Source organism: Danio rerio, chromosome 8 (assembly GCF_052040795.2).
Source record: "Danio rerio strain M-AB ecotype USA chromosome 8, GRCz13ab, whole genome shotgun sequence".
Taxonomy (NCBI): Eukaryota; Metazoa; Chordata; class Actinopteri; order Cypriniformes; family Danionidae; genus Danio; species Danio rerio.
Window position 1 is genome coordinate 45,150,618 of NC_141028.1, and position 17,647 is coordinate 45,168,264.

The 17,647-nt window shown below is 35.6% G+C and overlaps 1 protein-coding gene across 2 annotated transcripts; it reads left to right on the forward strand.

The window, feature by feature from the left end:
* Window positions 1–8,580: 8,580 nt before the first annotated feature.
* On the forward strand, window positions 8,581–17,255 carry LOC147842806 (uncharacterized). 2 transcript variants are annotated; one of them, XM_087265257.1, is made up of 6 exons: window positions 8,581–8,665; window positions 10,704–10,734; window positions 13,564–14,631; window positions 14,772–14,927; window positions 15,063–15,158; window positions 16,118–17,255. In XM_087265257.1, the coding sequence occupies exons 3-6, from the start codon at window positions 13,564–13,566 to the stop codon at window positions 16,433–16,435; spliced, it is 1,638 nt and encodes a 545-aa protein (XP_087121383.1). In that variant the 5' UTR covers window positions 8,581–8,665; window positions 10,704–10,734; the 3' UTR covers window positions 16,436–17,255. The 2 variants fall into 2 exon arrangements, with proteins under 2 accessions (XP_087121383.1, XP_087121385.1); XM_087265259.1 differs by lacking the exons at window positions 8,581–8,665; window positions 10,704–10,734 and adding an exon at window positions 10,822–13,483.
* Window positions 17,256–17,647: the final 392 nt, after the last annotated feature.

Consider the following 17,647-nt stretch of genomic DNA (forward strand, 5'->3'; position numbering starts at 1 on the left):
AAAGTAGATGTTGTAAAATTTACGATTTAAGAACAGTCAGTGATAGAGAATTTCTTAGCAGAGGTTCCTAACACGCACTGTACTAAAATTTGTTAGTTTTGATGCCAAATATGTTAAAATTATTTATTTTGGTTCAGTTAATTATCAGAGGAGGGTAGACACTTGGTTACACTTAAAGTAAATAGGCTGTTATACATACATTAGAATGCATAAAAGGATTTAGAATATTTCGTGATGGATATTGCAATGTGTAGGCTTTAGTTATCTGCAGGTACATCTAGCTCAAGCTAAGTAAAAGACATAAATAACATTTTTTTAGGGATGACGGGTTTAGTGTTAACAAGATTCTGTATCTATTCCAGATGCAATAATAACGGTTAGGCTGATAAATAAGAAATTGATTTTACATTAAAGAAAATAAGGTAGCAGGTCTAACACTAGTATAGAGTTACAACCTCAATTAGATGATAGTGCAAATTAAACAACATACTAGTATCTATGAGTAATATATGTAGCATTAGAGATGAAAGAAAAAGATGAATAAGATTTATGTAATACATACAAAGAACAGTGTTGAGGCAACAGCATTTCGATATATTAGCATTTGAGATGTACATGGTTTGAATTAAGGGTGAAGTGGTAAAGAAAATTGAGCAGCAAGGATAATCTCCTTTCTGAATGTAGTGATTGGTGAATTGTTGTACACATGCGACATCTGTGCAAAGTAGAATATGAGTAAAAGATCAGCAATAGGCCTAAGGGGATATTCAAGAACTTGATTGTGGATGTTAGGAAATAATATAATTAGCTTAGGGCAAGAGATACAAGTTTTTGGGCATAACAGTTGTGGTAGATGAGTGAAGGTAATTCCATTAGCAGAGCAGGGAAGAAAACAGTTATTACATTTAAGACAAGAGAAGTCTCAGATTTGGAATACCTTCAGAAATAAGTTTAATGTGTCTGCATTTAAAAATAAATTAGAGTAATGAAAGTTAATTAAAGTAAATAAAGGTAATTAAGTAGATAAATAAGTGGATATGTGATTCAGTGAATAGATAAGTAAATGTATTGATAAAGTATTGGAAATCAAGAAAATTGACCAATTACACATAATTGTAAGGAATGATTGAAAGAGCTAAAGATGATTCATCAAGGCCAGTTTAACAAAATATGTTAAAATAATAAACTTGACTGGATTGATTTGTTACCTTTTGCATTAATAAGTGATTGCATGAAAACTGACAGAAACAAGCAACTAACATTGCATGAAGTACTATTGGGTCGACCCTTGCATGTAATCTCGTATTTAACCTTGTGGAATGTTTGGAGAACATTTCTAATGCATTGGAAAGAAGTTTGGTCTTTTATGAAGAAACTAATTGCTATGTGCAAAGCGATATCTGTACAGGAAACCAGAAAGGAGCAGAAGCAGGAGATTAATCCGGTGATCGAGTATATCTGAGGTGCTCTGGAGAAAGTGGAGTGAAGTCAGGAGAAATGGACCTTATGCCAAGGTTGCCAAAGGGGATGCCATCAACTGGGTACCATCGGTCGTGCCCAACTGAGTCTGGTTCCCTCAAGGTTTTTTTTCTTCACTCCCATCAGGTGAAGTTTTTTTTCCCTCTCCGCTGTCGCCACTGCCTCGCATGGTTCAGGATTGGTAGAGCTACGCATCGATGAATTGGCTCTTCAGTGATTGAACTCTCAGTAATGATTAAATCACACTGAACTGAGCTAAACTGAATTAAACTGAACTTAAACACTAAAACCTGAACCACACTGTTCCAGTTACTATGACCATTTATGTGAAGCTGCTTTGACACAATCTACATTGTAAAAGCGCTATACAAATAAAGCTGAATTGAATTTAATTGAATCGGAGAGACTGCACAAGGGTGCCAAAGAAAAAAAAAAAACTCCAGCAAGAGAAAGTTAACGGGAAACAGAGGAGGCAGAAAATCCAAAAGCTCAAACCAACGAATTGCAAAGTGTGGCAGAAGTAGTTGATCAGAACAGTTAAAAAAGTAATTCTGATAGTATACCTGAGTAAAATATACAGAAGGTGCCACAAGTTCAAGTGATGAGAATCACCACAACTTCAGGTTATAGACTCTCAACATAAAGTCTCTAGCAACACTTTTTAAGGCCAGAATGAAACAAAGAATGCTCGCAAGTCTGTGCCAGATTTAGGGTCAAAAAGATGAACTAGTGCTAAAAATTTTGATAGTTTATAAGAAGAGGATGATGAAGAGGATCCATGCCTTGGGTGTTAAGTGCTAGTCAACCTCTACCCCAAAACGGCGGCTCTCTACGATACGCAAAGTATCTGGGCTGAAGATCAACGTACTCTACTGATTATGTTTTTTGGGTGTTAGATTAGAATATTGTGTTGTGACCATAGATTGGGAGATTGTGCATGTTTAGTTTTTATTTTAACTTTATTCTTTACTGTGTGTTAAATAACCATGACCCCCAGAAGCAAATATATAACCACCTGTATGCTTACAACCTTACCTCTTATGATAACAACAAAATAGAATCGAGTCTTTTACTGTGTCCTCGTCAATAGTGGGCGCAGAAGTTTGGCTCGATTTTATTCCAAAGTGCAATTACATGATCTGGTCATTTGTAATAATACTGTGACATATATTTGTCATTAGGTAGTATGGCTAAGGGCTAGATCATGGAGTTGCACTATGGGCCAAAAAACAAGAATATTAAGACTTAAAGTCTTAAGATGAGGGATTATATGAGGTGGAATTTATACTCTTTAAAGTGTGAAGTTAATCTATATATTCAAATTATATGTGTATAATCTGCTTGTAGACTTGCATACCATTAAAACAATTAAAGTGTTATGTAGAGTTAGAAAGGGGAAATGGCCTGAGAAAACAACTAAGGGTCATAACAAAGGGATGGAAAGAGAGTGGTAAAAAAGCTTGAGGTGTCTCAGGAAACAGATGTCAGAGGTGGAATTTAGGGTCAGGGGTTAAACTAGGAGGGATCGTCCAATCTCACTAATTAATGTAGACACTAAAATAATTGCTAAAGCACTTTCAAATAGAATAGAAAAAATCATGCCATCCATAATCCATCCAGATCAAACCGGTTTTATTAAAGGTAGACAATCATCAAACAATACACGCAGACTCATAAACCTAATACACCACTCATCAATAAACAAAAACAAATCTATCATAGTCACCCTCGACGCAGAAAACGACAAAGTAAACTGGAAATTCCTGTTTTCCACATTAGAGAGGTTTGGTTTTGGGGAGTCATTTATTAATTGGATAAAAATTCTCTACACATCACCCTCAGCTACTGTCATTACTAACGGACTAACATCACGCAGCTTCACTCTACACCGGGGAACTAGACAAGGATGCCCACTCTCTCCCTCTTTATTCACCAAATTCATTGAACCACTTGCAGCAGCTATCCGTCAAAACAATTATATCAAAGGAATTCAAACATTAAACATACACCATAAAATAAGTCTTTATGCTGATGACATATTATTATACTTACAAAATCCCCAAACATCATTACAGGAAACAATAAAACTTATTGATACCTTTTCAAATATTTCTGAATATTCAATCAACTGGAACAAATCTGCTATACTCCCAATAAATTCCACCAGTGTGGATGTGACATCCCAAACATCACAAATCCCTCTGTGCACTAACTACATCACATATTTGGGTATCAATGTTTCCGCCAGGCTGTCAGAGTTGTTTGCACTTAACTACACTCCGTTACTTAAAAAAATAGATGACGATCTGCAACGTTGGATGAACTTACCATTATCCATCATGGGTAGAATATCAGTAACCAAAATGTCCATACTCCCAAAAATAAACTATTTATTTTCAATGATTCCAACACAACCCACACATACATGGTTCAAATCTCTAGAATCTATTATAACACAATTCTACTGGAAAAACAAGACCCCAAGAATTAAATTGACAACCCTACAGAAACCAAAAACACAAGGAGGATTAGAAGCACCACATTTTTACAACTATTTTTTGGCAAATCAGCTTCAAAACATACACAAATGGATTAAACCTAACTCATCAGAATACACATGGCAAGACATTGAACAATCAATATGCAAAGACATTAACATTTCAGAATTACCCTTTCACAGTCAATCAATCAGGAAACATCACTGTTTTAAAGAGCCCATATTATGGGTTTTTGAAAATTCCCCTCCATGTAGTGTGTAACACAGCTCTAAGTGAAGTGAAGTATCCAGCTAAGGCTTAAATCTGTAAGAATACAGTGTTTAAAATGGTTGATTCATCTATAAAAGAGTCGACTCATAGTGCTTCAAACGAGTCGCCTTGATACCGATTCATTAGGTGTTTCGCCATGACGTACGAACGAAACCAAGTTATTCACGTGCACGCGCAAACCCGGGAGATTTCAAACCTGAGGCCCCGCCCTCTGACGCAGAAACCCAGAGACACACACACACACACACACACACACACACAAACATGCCGGTGGATTGAAGTCACACTGCAGATGGATATATTGAGTCTCTACCCAAAGATGAAACCTCAGCATTATAGTCAAGCAGTTGGAAACTACTGGAAACTACATGCTACAAAGAATACTTCATCTGAGTTTGTTAAAGGAAGGATCAGTAAAGAGTAACTTACTGATGGATGTCAGGATGGATTTTTCTTCCTCCATTTCTCAAGTGTAAGTAAGTGCGATTAAAGTTGCCTCGTTTACTCTAGCTTGCAAATGTATTTAGTTGTGATTTGTTACTTGTAACCGCGTGTACTGTATCAGGTTAACTGGCTATATTCTCTTATCGCGTGCAAAGTCACGTTAAAAACGTGACGCGTGCTGCTTTGTTAACGGAGCTCCGTGGACGGGGAGTAGTGTGTGTGTCTGTGTGTGCGTGTGAGCGCGCTGTCGTCCGGAGGTGTGTGTGTTTGTGTGTGTGTGTGTGTGTGTGTGTGTGTGTGTGTGTGCGCGCGCGTTGTCGTCCGGAGCAGGGTTAAGTGCGTGTGTGTGTGTGCAATATGCGTGTGTGTCTGTGAAAAGAGCAGAGTGAGAAGCTAGGAGATCCCTCAACTGTTTTTGAGTTTTTGCTCAATAAAATAGTTAGTTGTCTGTATTTTCAAGTCCATAGTCTGTATTTACATTGACCCACTGGCAGCTAAAATCCACGCCTACACTATCGAGCGTGTATGAACTGTGATTACTTTTATATTGCTGATTAGCTATTGGCCATTTCACTCTCTGACTGAAGGCAGTCAACCAATCGCAACAGACTGTCATTGGTCCAATCAGCGCAGATTAGCTTCGCGCTAAGGAGGGGTTTGGGAACAAACGAATCACTGGACGATTCATACAGGAGTCGCTGGGACAATTAGGTAAAAATAAATGCAGATTATAAGACCACGAAAGTGTTTTTTGACCTTGCATGCATATTAAACTGTTGTTGGAGACCCTTACAACCAAGATATGACCCTATTTCATGTATAATATGGGCTCTTTAAAATGCCGACAATAGAAGCAACTCTGACAGCCTGGTGGAAATTCCATCAGGTCACAAATTCCCCACTCACACCATCTAAATACACCCCAATTTGGAATAACCTTGATTTCCTAGCCAACAAGAAGCCACTTAACTTTCGCACATGGGCAGCCAAAGGAATCACACAACTTCAACATATCTTTATTAATAATAATCTGGCACCATTTCCCCATATAGCCCAGACATACAGCATTGGGAGTAATTGCTTTTTGGAATATTTACAAATCAAATCATCAATTAAGTCAAAATTACCTAACCAATCAATCAATCTAGACCTTCCACATCAAATCTCAGAGTTTATTAATATATCTCCCTCCAAAAAATTGCTCTCCCAAATATACAAAATGATATCAAAATCAGACAATGCATTAGTTCTACCAACCACTAAATGGCAAACAGATTTATCTATTAATCCCAATGCTGCATTCTGGACTCAAATTTGCAAAAACACATTTTCCATGACTAAAAATGCTAACTTACAACTTATACAGTACAAAGTACTTCACAGATCACATTTAACTGGGCAGAAATTATTTAAAATGGGTTTCACGTCAGAAATATGTTCACATTGCACACAAAACACCCCAGACACATATCTTCATGCCTTATGGCATTGCACTTCAATTAAATCATTTTGGGAAAAGGTTACTGACTCACTCTCCAACTTAATGGGTTGTCACATCCCACTGTGTCCCTCCCTCTGCATATTAGGTGACATATCCACAATCAATATAAATAATACAAATGGTCAGTTTCTGCTGGTGGCTCTAACTATCGCAAAGAAAACTATCCTCATGAACTGGAAATCAAGAAATACCCTTCACATCTCATACTGGAAAAACTTATTAACAGAATACATCTCCATTGAAGATCCTCTTTGCCTGAAGCCATTCCCCAACAACACCTTCATCAGTACATAAACAAGAGGGGAGGGGAGAGAGGGGATCAGGTAGAGATGAGGAAAAAAAAAAATCTTAATATTAAATCTAATTTAAAATAAATAAATCAATTGGAAAAAAAGTATAATGTAAACAATTAAAATAAAAGAATCATAATTCGGTCTTTATATACTTCTTTACTTTCCCTTTTGTTCTATGTGTTCCCCTTTCCTGTCTCTATCAATGTTATTTATTCATTTTATTATTATTATTATTTATAATATTTGTTTTCTATTTATGATTATTATTATTATACATAAATTATTATTTTTTTTTTTTATATACCAGTACTTCTCCTGACCAGTCCAACAACAGATTTAAAGAAAAAAAAAAAAAGGAATAAGTATGAAGGGAAAAAAAGGAGAGAAAGAAAGAAAGAGAAGAGGAGGAAAAAAAAGAGAGGGAAAAAGGAAAGAAAAAAAATCTACTTGCATGTACTAAATTCACAGGGTAAAGTGTAACGTAGGCATGGCAGTCTGGGCACTGCACTGGACTGATCCATGCCACACGTTACACTTTTTTTATGCATCACAAAGCAACTGACAAACACTATATACCTCAATGCCCATCACACAACTACAACCTCCTCAATTTATTGTTACAGCTGTTTTTTATTATTATCATTATTATTAGTATTATTATTATTACCAGCATGAGTATATTATAGTTATCAAGTTAATAATCTATCATACATATCTTTAATATTATTCTTCCATGTGGGTTTGTATAATTCATAATTAGCATTGATATAGTGTTTTCTTTTTTATTTATTTAGTTTTTATTATTATTATTCTTTTTTTTGCTTATTCTCTTTGCTTTGTTTGCTGAACTTTATTTTTCTTCTCTCTTATTGTTTCTTTTCTTTGTCTTCTACTCCTCCCCTTCCTTTTCTGTTTTTTTTATTTTATTTATTTTATTTTATTTATTTATTATTATTATTTTATTAATTTTTCTTTATTATCATTAGTTTATTTTCTCTTTTCCTCTCTCTCCCCTTCTACTTACTACTTACTACTATTATTATTTATTATTATTATTATTTATTATTATTATTACTTGTCCTCTCCCTGATTTCCCATCCTCCCCTCTCCTCAACACCTTTGTCATAAATGGTATTAATTTTATTTTTTATAATCATTATTATTATTATTATTAATGTTCTGACTTGTCCTGTTATCTTTCCATTATCATTATAAAAAGTATTTATACCATTATCATTATTAAGGTTGCAATTGTTGTAGTTGTAGCGGTGGTAGTTGTAGTAGTAGTAGTAGTAGTAGTAGTTGTAGTTGAAGTAGTAGACAGTGTAATAGTATCGATTATTATTGAGTAATTGTTACGGAGATTATTGAAGTAGTAGTTCATGTAAGTAGTAGCAGAAGTAGTAATGGTGTGGTAGTTACAGTAGTAGTAGTAGTCGTTGTTGGTGTAGTAATATCAGTAGTAGATGTTGTTGATGTAGATGTAGTAGAAGTGATTGTGGTGGTGGTAGTAGCAGTAGTAGTAGTAGTAGCAGCAGACGTTGTTGTATTAGTTGTAGCAAACGCTATAGTAGTATCAGTAGTGGTAGTCGTTGTAGTAGTATCAGTATTAGTAGACATTGTAGTAGAAGTAGTCGTGGTTGTGGCTGTAGTAGAAGCAGTAGTAGTTGTAATATAAGCAGTGGTGGTAAGAGTACAAAAAAATTGTACTCAATTACAAGTACTGTTACATTGCTGAAATTGTACTCAATTACAAGTAAAAGTACTGGTGTTAAAAAGTACTCAAGTAAAAGTACAAATTACTCTTCGTAAAAACTACACTGTAAAAAGTGATTTTTTGACCTTGTAAATAATGGAAACATTATTTAAGTATGTTTTACAAACAAATACTATTTTGTCTTTTTACTTAAAAATGGCATGTTTAATTCAGTACATTACTTGCAGTTTCTTTGTCATTTATTGTTCTAAAATACATATGTAGATTTGAATACAATCTCCTAAGTAATATTTACTTAGTGTTTGCCATCTAATCAAATCACACCAAAAAATGAACAACTCAAGTAAAATGTACTGTTCAGCAAGATAATTGATGCGCATGCGTCTTTGGCTCTGAGTTTGAAGTGGCGCGCACAGAGGAAAGGAAGAGAGACTTCACGACGGCTAAAGTGATTTTTACCACGGTAAGTTATTAATAAGCTTATTAATTAATCGAAGAATGTTTGCAGAAAAGTGTAGAGTTATTAAGCTATCTGCAGTCCCAGTGGTTTGTGCCTATACCGTTTCTTTTTTATCAAGTTACGGATGCTAAAGTGTTCATGTTAATTGCTAACAGATTTTTGGATAACGTTAAAACGTAATCTTAGTTTTGTTTTGTTTAACACACGGATAACAGAGTTAAATCATTACTAAATAAAGCTATTAATATAGTTGACGGAGTTTGCGATTTGCACCACAATCCGTTATTAGCAAACGGCATGATCTGTCGAAAACAATTGTCTTAAGTTTTATATATGACCTAATCTTGTCAGATTATTGTAAAAATGAGTTTTAACATCCGTGCAAATTTAGCTCGAGGCATTGCTATGGAAGCCCGTTCCCGCATATAAAGTCAGAATTGCGAGATATAAAGTCAGAATTGCGAGTTATAAAGTCAGAATTGCGAGATATAAAGTCAGAATTCTGAGTTATAAAGTCAGAATTGCGAGATATAAAGTCAGAATTGCGAGTTATAAAGTCAGAATTCCGAGTTATAAAGTCAGAATTGCGAGATATAAAGTCAGAATTGCGAGTTATAAAGTCAGAATTCCGAGTTATAAAGTCAGATTTCCGAGTTATAAAGTCAGAATTGCGAGATATAAAGTCAGAATTGCGAGTTATAAAGTCAGAATTCTGAGTTATAAAGTCAGAATTCTGAGTTATAAAGTCAGAATTGCGAGATATAAAGTCAGAATTCTGAGTTATAAAGTCGCAATTCCGAGTTATGGACTTTACTGTTATGGCGACTGACCATAAATGTGTGTTAAAGACTCTTTCAGGTTCTCTGCTTGTGATCTGGTATGGATTCACAGCCCAATTTTCCCAATAAAGGCCAGGAGGACACAGTATTTGGTTGACACTTTTACTGAACTGAAATATGAACTAATACAGCCCTTTTAGTTTTATCCCTGTGTACAATAGCCTGCATATGTCTGTACATATGTACACCACATGAGGGCACCCTTACAACGTGAAACAACAGCTGTAACAAAATGTAAATCATATCGTTACACATATAATACAGAAATAATAAAGAAATCTTAATTTTAGTCTTTTGGAGGAATCACACAAGCTACAGCTAGTTTCTGTTTAATGCTTTATAATTGCTATTTAGACCAAATGTTGTAAGTGGCATAATTATAAAGAACAAATCCATACAAATAAATAGACAGCCTAGTTTAACTAGCCTATATTTTCTTTTTAAAAGCGTGATAAACAATAAACAGTTGGATATAGGCTTTATGTTGTGATTATGGGCTAATGTGAGTCTTTAACACTCCATTTATGGTCAGTCGCCATAACAGGAAACTCCTTAATAACTCGCAATTCTGACTTAATATCTCGCAATTCTGACTTTATAACTCGCAATTCTGACTTTATAACTCAGAATTCTGACTTTATAACTCGCAATTCTGACTTTATAACTCAGAATTCTGACTTTATAACTCGGAATTGCGACTTAACTCAGAATTCTGACTTTAGAATTTTTTTTATTTCATTTTATTTATTAAATTTTTTTTTATTTAGTGGCGGGAACGGGCTTCCATACATTGCCCTGTCGTGTTCAAGCATTCTGTCCCAGAAAAGTTCGAGCTGCCGAAATTTAATAATCACCCTGTTTTTCGCGTATTAATAGGATTAAGCTTAGTTTTTAAAATGCACTTGTAAAAGGCAAATATTACCTTGAACTTTATTTATATTGTTTACCTATACTATCGGGTATAATAGCTATATATAGAAATCGATAAGGTGACTGTACTGCACACTTTTGCATTTACACAAGTCTAAATGCTTGTTTAAATAAATCTTAATTACTTAACAATCAACCTTACATAAGTTGTAAAGCCTGTATTTTGTTTCATGATGTTCTTTTACTGACCAATATCTACTTTACACGTGGTTGATATTTGCAAGTAGTTAAAAATTAATTCTGACATAAACATTTCTTACATTCTTTTACAGATATTGCACTCAGTATTCAAGCTAATGCAAGGTAAGTTGGCAATACTTTATTACAGCACACCTCACAGATAGGTAGCAATAAGTATGCATTCACATGTGCATCGTTTGTTAACTTTAGGTGCTGGAGAATGAGGTGGTTATGTAAAAAATGCAGCTTTCAGTCAAACCGAAGACTACAGCTATTAAAACACTTAAGGCTCAAACATGGAAATGCAGGCCGTCAATCATCAATACCATGTCTTTATGCAGATTGTCCTTGTTCATTTAAAACATTTAATGCCCTTCAGATACACTTATCCCGAAACCACACGGAATCAGACAAACCAAGCGAGGTGCTGTCATTTAGTTGTCTAAAATGCAGTGCAACTCCATTCTCTTCGGAGAAGCAATATTTTGAACACCTTAGAAGCCATATGAGGAGGTATGAGGTAATGACATGTGTGTTCAAAAACTGCAGCTTCAGTACCAACATTTATTCAACCTTTGCGACTCATAAACACAGGAAACACAATAAACACTCCATTGAAGATTTTAAAACTGAAGTCTTGAAAAAATACCCAAATCCTGCTGCTTTTCAAAATGATCTAGAGGTCTCTGATGATGACACAGAACTTGATGAAACTTTGGTTGATGCAGGAGAGAACTTACTTGAAGTTGTAAAGAAGAAGTTTGGACAACTTCTTCTAAAGTTGCAAAGTAATTTCAATGTGTCCGGCAAGTGTATTGATCAAATTGTAGATGACCTTCAGTTCCTATCTTCCGCTGCATCTGCTCCAGTTTTGAAAGATGTTGTTGAGTCCACTTTGAAGAAACATAACTGTGAAGTACATTCAGCGGTTATCTCAGATTTGGTAAAAAATCTTTGTGAATCACACCCTTTAAGTTCAGCTCTAGGGAAAGATGGCCCTTTTTCAACGTCATTTAAGAGGTCACAATTCATGAAAGCACATTTTTCAGTCGTTGAACCAGTAGAATACATACTACACAATAAAGACAACAGAACATTCCAGTATGTCCCAATACTTCAGTCGTTATTGCAAATCTTGAAGAATGTAGAAGAAAAAGACTTGGTCACTCAAAGAAAATCTGGATGTGCATCACAATACCAGTCTTTCCAAGATGGATCTCACTTCAGTAAAAATTATTTTTTGGCTGGAGATGAGGATAGATTAAGTCTTATTCTGTATATCGATGATTTCGAAGTGTGCAACCCCTTGGGAACTTCCCGCAAGATCCACAAAGTTACGGCCGTCTATTGGGTGTTAGGAAACTTTCCAGCACATGCACGATCAACACTAGCTTCTATCAATTTAGCTATTCTGTGCAAAGCAGATGACACAAAGCGATTTGGATATCAGAAAGTTTTAGAGCCACTCCTGACAGATCTTCAAAGCTTGGAAAAAGATGGTATTTTTATTCCAAGTTTAGGAAAAATCATGAAAGGCACTGTGGTGAGCGTGGTGGCTGATAATTTGGGAGCCCATTCTTTGGGAGGATTCGTTGAAAACTTCACAGGATCTAATGTCTGCAGATTTTGTCTTGGAGAAAGGTCCCAGTTTCAGACCACAGATGTAAGATCTGGACTTTTTCAGAGGAGAGATAAAGAGCAGCACACTCTGCATGTTGAGACGGCTATGTCAAGTCCTATTTCCACTCATTGCTATGGTGTGAAAAAACAGTGTGCACTGTCTGAAAAACTACAACATTTTCATGTAACATCTGGTTACCCACCAGATGTGTTACATGACCTTCTTGAAGGTGTCGTTCCATTGGAACTGGCATTGTCATTTCAAGACTTCATCAAGAAGAGATATTTTTCTCTTGTGGAGCTCAATACTTGCATTCAACAGTTCCCTTATAAGTGGAGTGACCAAACAAATCGTCCACATGTGATTCCTAGTCATTTTGCCACAAAAAGAACTGTAGGAGGGAATGCACACGAAAATTGGTGTCTGTTGCGTCTGTTGCCTCTCATAATAGGTTTGAAAGTACCTGAGGATGATGAAGTATGGCAGATGTTAATGACCCTTAAAGACATCGTGGAACTTGCAGTGGCCCCAGTGCATACTGAGCAGAGCATCTGCTACCTTGCCACTTTAATATCTGAGCACCGAAACAGATATCTGGAAGTTTTTCCTCAAGAAAAGCTCCTCCCCAAACACCACTTTCTCGAACACTACCCTGAGCTTATTCAGGAATTTGGTCCTTTGGCAGCCCTGTGGACCATGAGATTTGAAGCTAAACATAGCTTTTTTAAAAAAATTGTCAGACAAACAGGCTGTTTCAGGAACATACTGCTGTCCCTTGCAAAAAAACACCAGCTCATGGTTGCATTGCATCTCCATGATTCAAATGTGACAAAGTCATCACTTTCAGTCACAACAACTTCACAAGTCTCTGTGGATGTGCTAAAGGATGGAATAAAAGATTTGGTGCAACACAGGTATCCACATGTCACAGTGGTGCATGTTGCAAACAATATGCACTTCTCAGGCACCAACTACAAACCAGGGATGTTGCTATGTCATGGCTTTACTGCAGATTTGCCAGACTTTTCTGAGGTGTTACAGATTATCTTGGTTTGTAATGAACTGGCCTTTGTTGTCAGACTACTAAGCACATGGTATAACGAGCACTTTAGGAGCTATGAGTTGGAACACACAGGCAACATTCAGATACTGGAGCAAAAAGAAATGGTAGACTACTATCCTCTGGCTGCATACACTGTTGCAGGAAGACGACTAACTACCTTAAAGCACTACATTACTCCTTCTGTTTAGGTACATGATTATCAAAGTTAATATTGTACTTAATTCATATTGTAATAAATTGTTCATTTATTTTTTTGTATCTGTTGCAGATGTGCACCCCAGCAAAGCTGCGATTAGTTTTTGGAGAGAATGATGTTCGCAAATTGGTTCTGCCCTCAGGCATCCCCAGTACTCTCCAGGAGCTCAAAAGTATAATCCAAATAACATTCAGTATTCCAGAATGCTTTACTTTGATGTATGAAGACATGGAATTTGGGGGACAGTTTTTCAATTTGGACTCAGTAGATGATGTGCAGGATAAATGTACTCTAAAAGTAGTACAAACTGAACCCATCACCCTAAATATGGTTGCTATGAATAGATCAACTCTACCAACAGAGTCTGATGCCAGGTCATGCAGTTCTCAGGACACTGTTGGGCTGACTCCTGTAAGTGACACTTACCTTTCTTCTGACTCCACATCCAGCGGATCTCAGGACACTGTTCTTTTATCGTCCTCTGAGACTACCACATCATGCCGTTCTCAAGGATGGCCAACAAAGTTTATAGTACCTACTTTCTCCTTTGATACTGAGCTCTTGCTTTCAGATGGAAACAAAGCCTACCAAAAGGACGGCACTCTCTTGAACAATCATAGAGTGACAAGTAGTGTCCTTGAGACGCTAGCAGAGACAATATTTTGTTACACTGCATATCCAACAGGTGTCCAAATTATGAATGTAGTGGAGATGTTGATTGAAAAGTATCCATGCCTCAAAGAGCCAGGGTCCTTTAATGGACAATATGGGTGGCAACAAAGGATTAAATATAAAATGGGAAATTATCGAGCCAAATTAAGAGGTAGCCAGCTTTCTTGCCCAGAGCTTGAGGTGAACCAGAAAAGGAAGACAAATGAAAACCCTACTCCAAAAGGCTTCAAAAGACCTAGGAAGGCTGAAGTAAATTACTTGCCACCATTTCCATTTGGGGAAACAGGAGAAAGTTTGGAGAAGGAGAGACTAGATCTCCTTAATGAAATTAGGAAGAAAAACAACAAAAACATCATTGGCGAGAAAATGGAGAAGACTTTCTCCTATCGAAGAACAGAAGTAGTTAAGGACTGCCCTGCTGTTAAAGATTTCATGGAGAGATGGCCAGCCCTTTTCTGTGAATCTGAGGTAAACTTCACTTCTTTTCTTTGTTGGCATAATATGCAGTGATTTCAAATATAAATTTTTTGAAGTGCAATACAAAAATTTACCAGTGCACTCAACTCTAATCATCACTTGATTGTGTTACATTTTATTTTCTGTTTTAGATCAAGAATGAATTTAGAAGAATCACCACAATTTCCTTGGAGCGTACATTCTTGGAAAAGCTGGACTTCTATACTCCAAAACTCCTGGCTTTGTTTGAGATGAAGGGTGGGGTTGCTGGCATAAGAATTAGACATTTGCTGGATTCACTCAGCCAGGTAAAATGTAAATTTTGTTTACAATTGTGAATCACTTATGGGATGGTATGCTGCTTCCTGACTCTGTAAATATGTTGTTATATGTAGATGTATACACATTTAATGTTCGCTGCATTTTACTTCTGTTTTTAACAGCAAGAAGATAGGCTTGAAGATAGGCGAGACGTTGTGATTCGCTGCCTCCTGTCTTTCCTTGGAGAATCAGCTGAGGAGCTCATTGAAGACCACCAGGTATTACAGTTCAATTAAATTCAAATTTATTTGTATAGTACTTTTTACAGTGTACAATGTTACAAGGCAGCTTTACAAAACACACATTGTTGAATGATCAATAAATTGAAACAAATCAAAGAAAAAGTAATAATCAATTATTAGTCTAGTGCTGACTTTGTTTGAAGTCCTTACATGGCCTGGCGTCGTCAAGTCTTGGGTCATCTAACGTCATACTGGGAGGCGGGGTCCAGACATGGATATACAATAATTAGTGTAGCAGCTAGCAGTTAGCTAGCTACATACACAGCTACATCCATTTCTATTTTTCCTTGATTTTTGGATGTAGACAGTAGTGGTTTGACTGATATACTGTATTTGTTTTCTGCATATTTGAACCCTGTCAAGCACTGACGATGATGCTGAGATCCATGTTTTTATACTGAGGAAAATTGAAAGGCTTATACACCATTGTTACAAAACTTATAGAACACCCAGTGATGGTCAAGAAGGCAGCACCATACATTTAAATGTCAGGTGTATGTAAAATTTTAGACAGGATTTCCAGTGTAAATTGTTATTTTGTATATATTTCTTATCTTTCATTTATATATTGTCTATAGAAACCATTCAAATGTTTCCCAAAAGACATAATAATTTACACTAATTATCATTTCCAGAGGTTTACACCCTCCTGACTCTAAATGTACAGTGTTATCTTTATTAGCATCACTAAATGTTTCTATCTACTGTAATAATTGTGTATGAGTCTCATTATTGTGTTCAATGTAAAAGTATTACTTAACAGCATACAGATACTGCTGAAGAAACTGCATATTGGGTTTAAATATGCAGAAAATGCTAAATATACTGAAGACTAGTGGACAGTTTGTCTCAGAACAGGAACCCATTGAGGAAAATTGAAAAAGTGATACTGTACAGTATTTTAACCACTTTGCACTGATTTGTGTATTTCACAGGATGTCAGCAGAGACATGATTAAGGATACCTTCGCCAGTCATGTCATGAAAATCATCGTCCTGAGCAGATCTGTAGAAGAGGAAGATGCCAGTAGATCTGATGTCATCATTGTCATCGAGGGAACTGAGGTGCTGCTGGGATGTAAAAATCTCACAAATGCATGTCTTTCACTCATGGGCTGCATTTACTCCCTAAACCTAAGCTATCCCCCAAAGCTGAGAAACACATTTGAAGTGTTTCAGAAAATCTTTCTTGGCCTAGATGCTTTAAAATTCTCTCCAAAGGTTAACTCTTTGCATAGAAAGCTTCTAATGTAATCTGCTAGTTGAGCACTACTTGCACTTATTTACACTACTTATGCTGTTTTACTGTTTTTTTTTTGTTTTTTTTTGCATGAAAGGTTGTTCAGAAAACAACTACAACTTCAACTACAGTACTGTTTAACATAACCATTCTTCTGGAGACTATAAATGCAGAGTTTTATTTTTTTATTTTTTGATGTTTTTGTTCCCTTAGTTTAATCTTATTGAAATTAAAGTTACCTAATGAAAGGCAGCTACTAGTTTGACATTATTTGCACTTTCACACTTTTGTATTTGATATCTGCAACTGAGATTTTTGTAAAATGTTTGTTATATTTAAAAAGGTATATTTTATGTTTATATGTTTAAATGTTTATGCATTTTAATGCATGTGTGATATTCTAAAAAAGTTTCCTGGAGTAAAATGCACTATAGTGCATCTGATGCTCTCATCTGTTAAGGAATCTCATAGAAATAAAAGTATTCAAGTAAAATGTATGTCTGTTATTTTGTTGACCACCATTTAAATACATCAACAACATCAAATAATATTTAAAGTAAAGGTTACTCAAAATTTTAAATAAGATAACTAGGATTATTGTGTAAAAAAAAAAACATTTATAAGCATTACTTAAGTAAAATATATAAACAAACAGTCAATACAGTTTACTGGGAAATTCCAAGTAAACTTTACTTGAGATTTTCTAATTAAAGCTACAGTTCCTTGTGTTTAGTTTTTACTTGGGAATTCTATTGAAATTACTCACATTTTCTAAGTGAAAAAACTTTCCTAACTTTTTTTAAGTAAATCCTACTCCAAATTTTTTTCAGTGTACTCAAATTACAAAATTACAAATTACTTTTTTAGCTTGGCGATATTGGTGGAATTATCCATGAATGCGGAGTCAGACAAGATTCAGGCAGTAAAACACATTTTACATAACACATCTAAAGATACTATAAACACTTTTAAAACTGTGTAAACAGCATTAATTATAGATTATAATTATAGAGCACCTATAGAGGAAACCCACGCCAACATGGGGAGAACATGCAAACTCCACACAGAAACACCAACTGACTCAGCCAGGGCTTGAACCAACAAACTTCTTGCTTTGAGGCGATAGCAATACCCACTGCGCACCATGATTATTTTACAAAAACAATGTTTTGCTATTTTGAGTATAAAGATAACAGAAATATGCACAAATGCACAACTTTTTATCA

What these genes read in the sequence shown, in the direction of transcription:
- LOC147842806 (XM_087265257.1), top strand. Translation starts at nt 13,564, where the DNA reads ATGTGCACCCCAGCAAAGCTGCGATTAGTTTTTGGAGAGAATGATGTT. An exon ending in TGCTGGATTCACTCAGCCAG is followed by an intron (nt 14,928 to 15,062) that starts GTAAAATGTAAA and finishes TGTTTTTAACAG; the next exon opens with CAAGAAGATAGGCTTGAAGA. An exon ending in AGCTCATTGAAGACCACCAG is followed by an intron (nt 15,159 to 16,117) that starts GTATTACAGTTC and finishes TGTATTTCACAG; the next exon opens with GATGTCAGCAGAGACATGAT.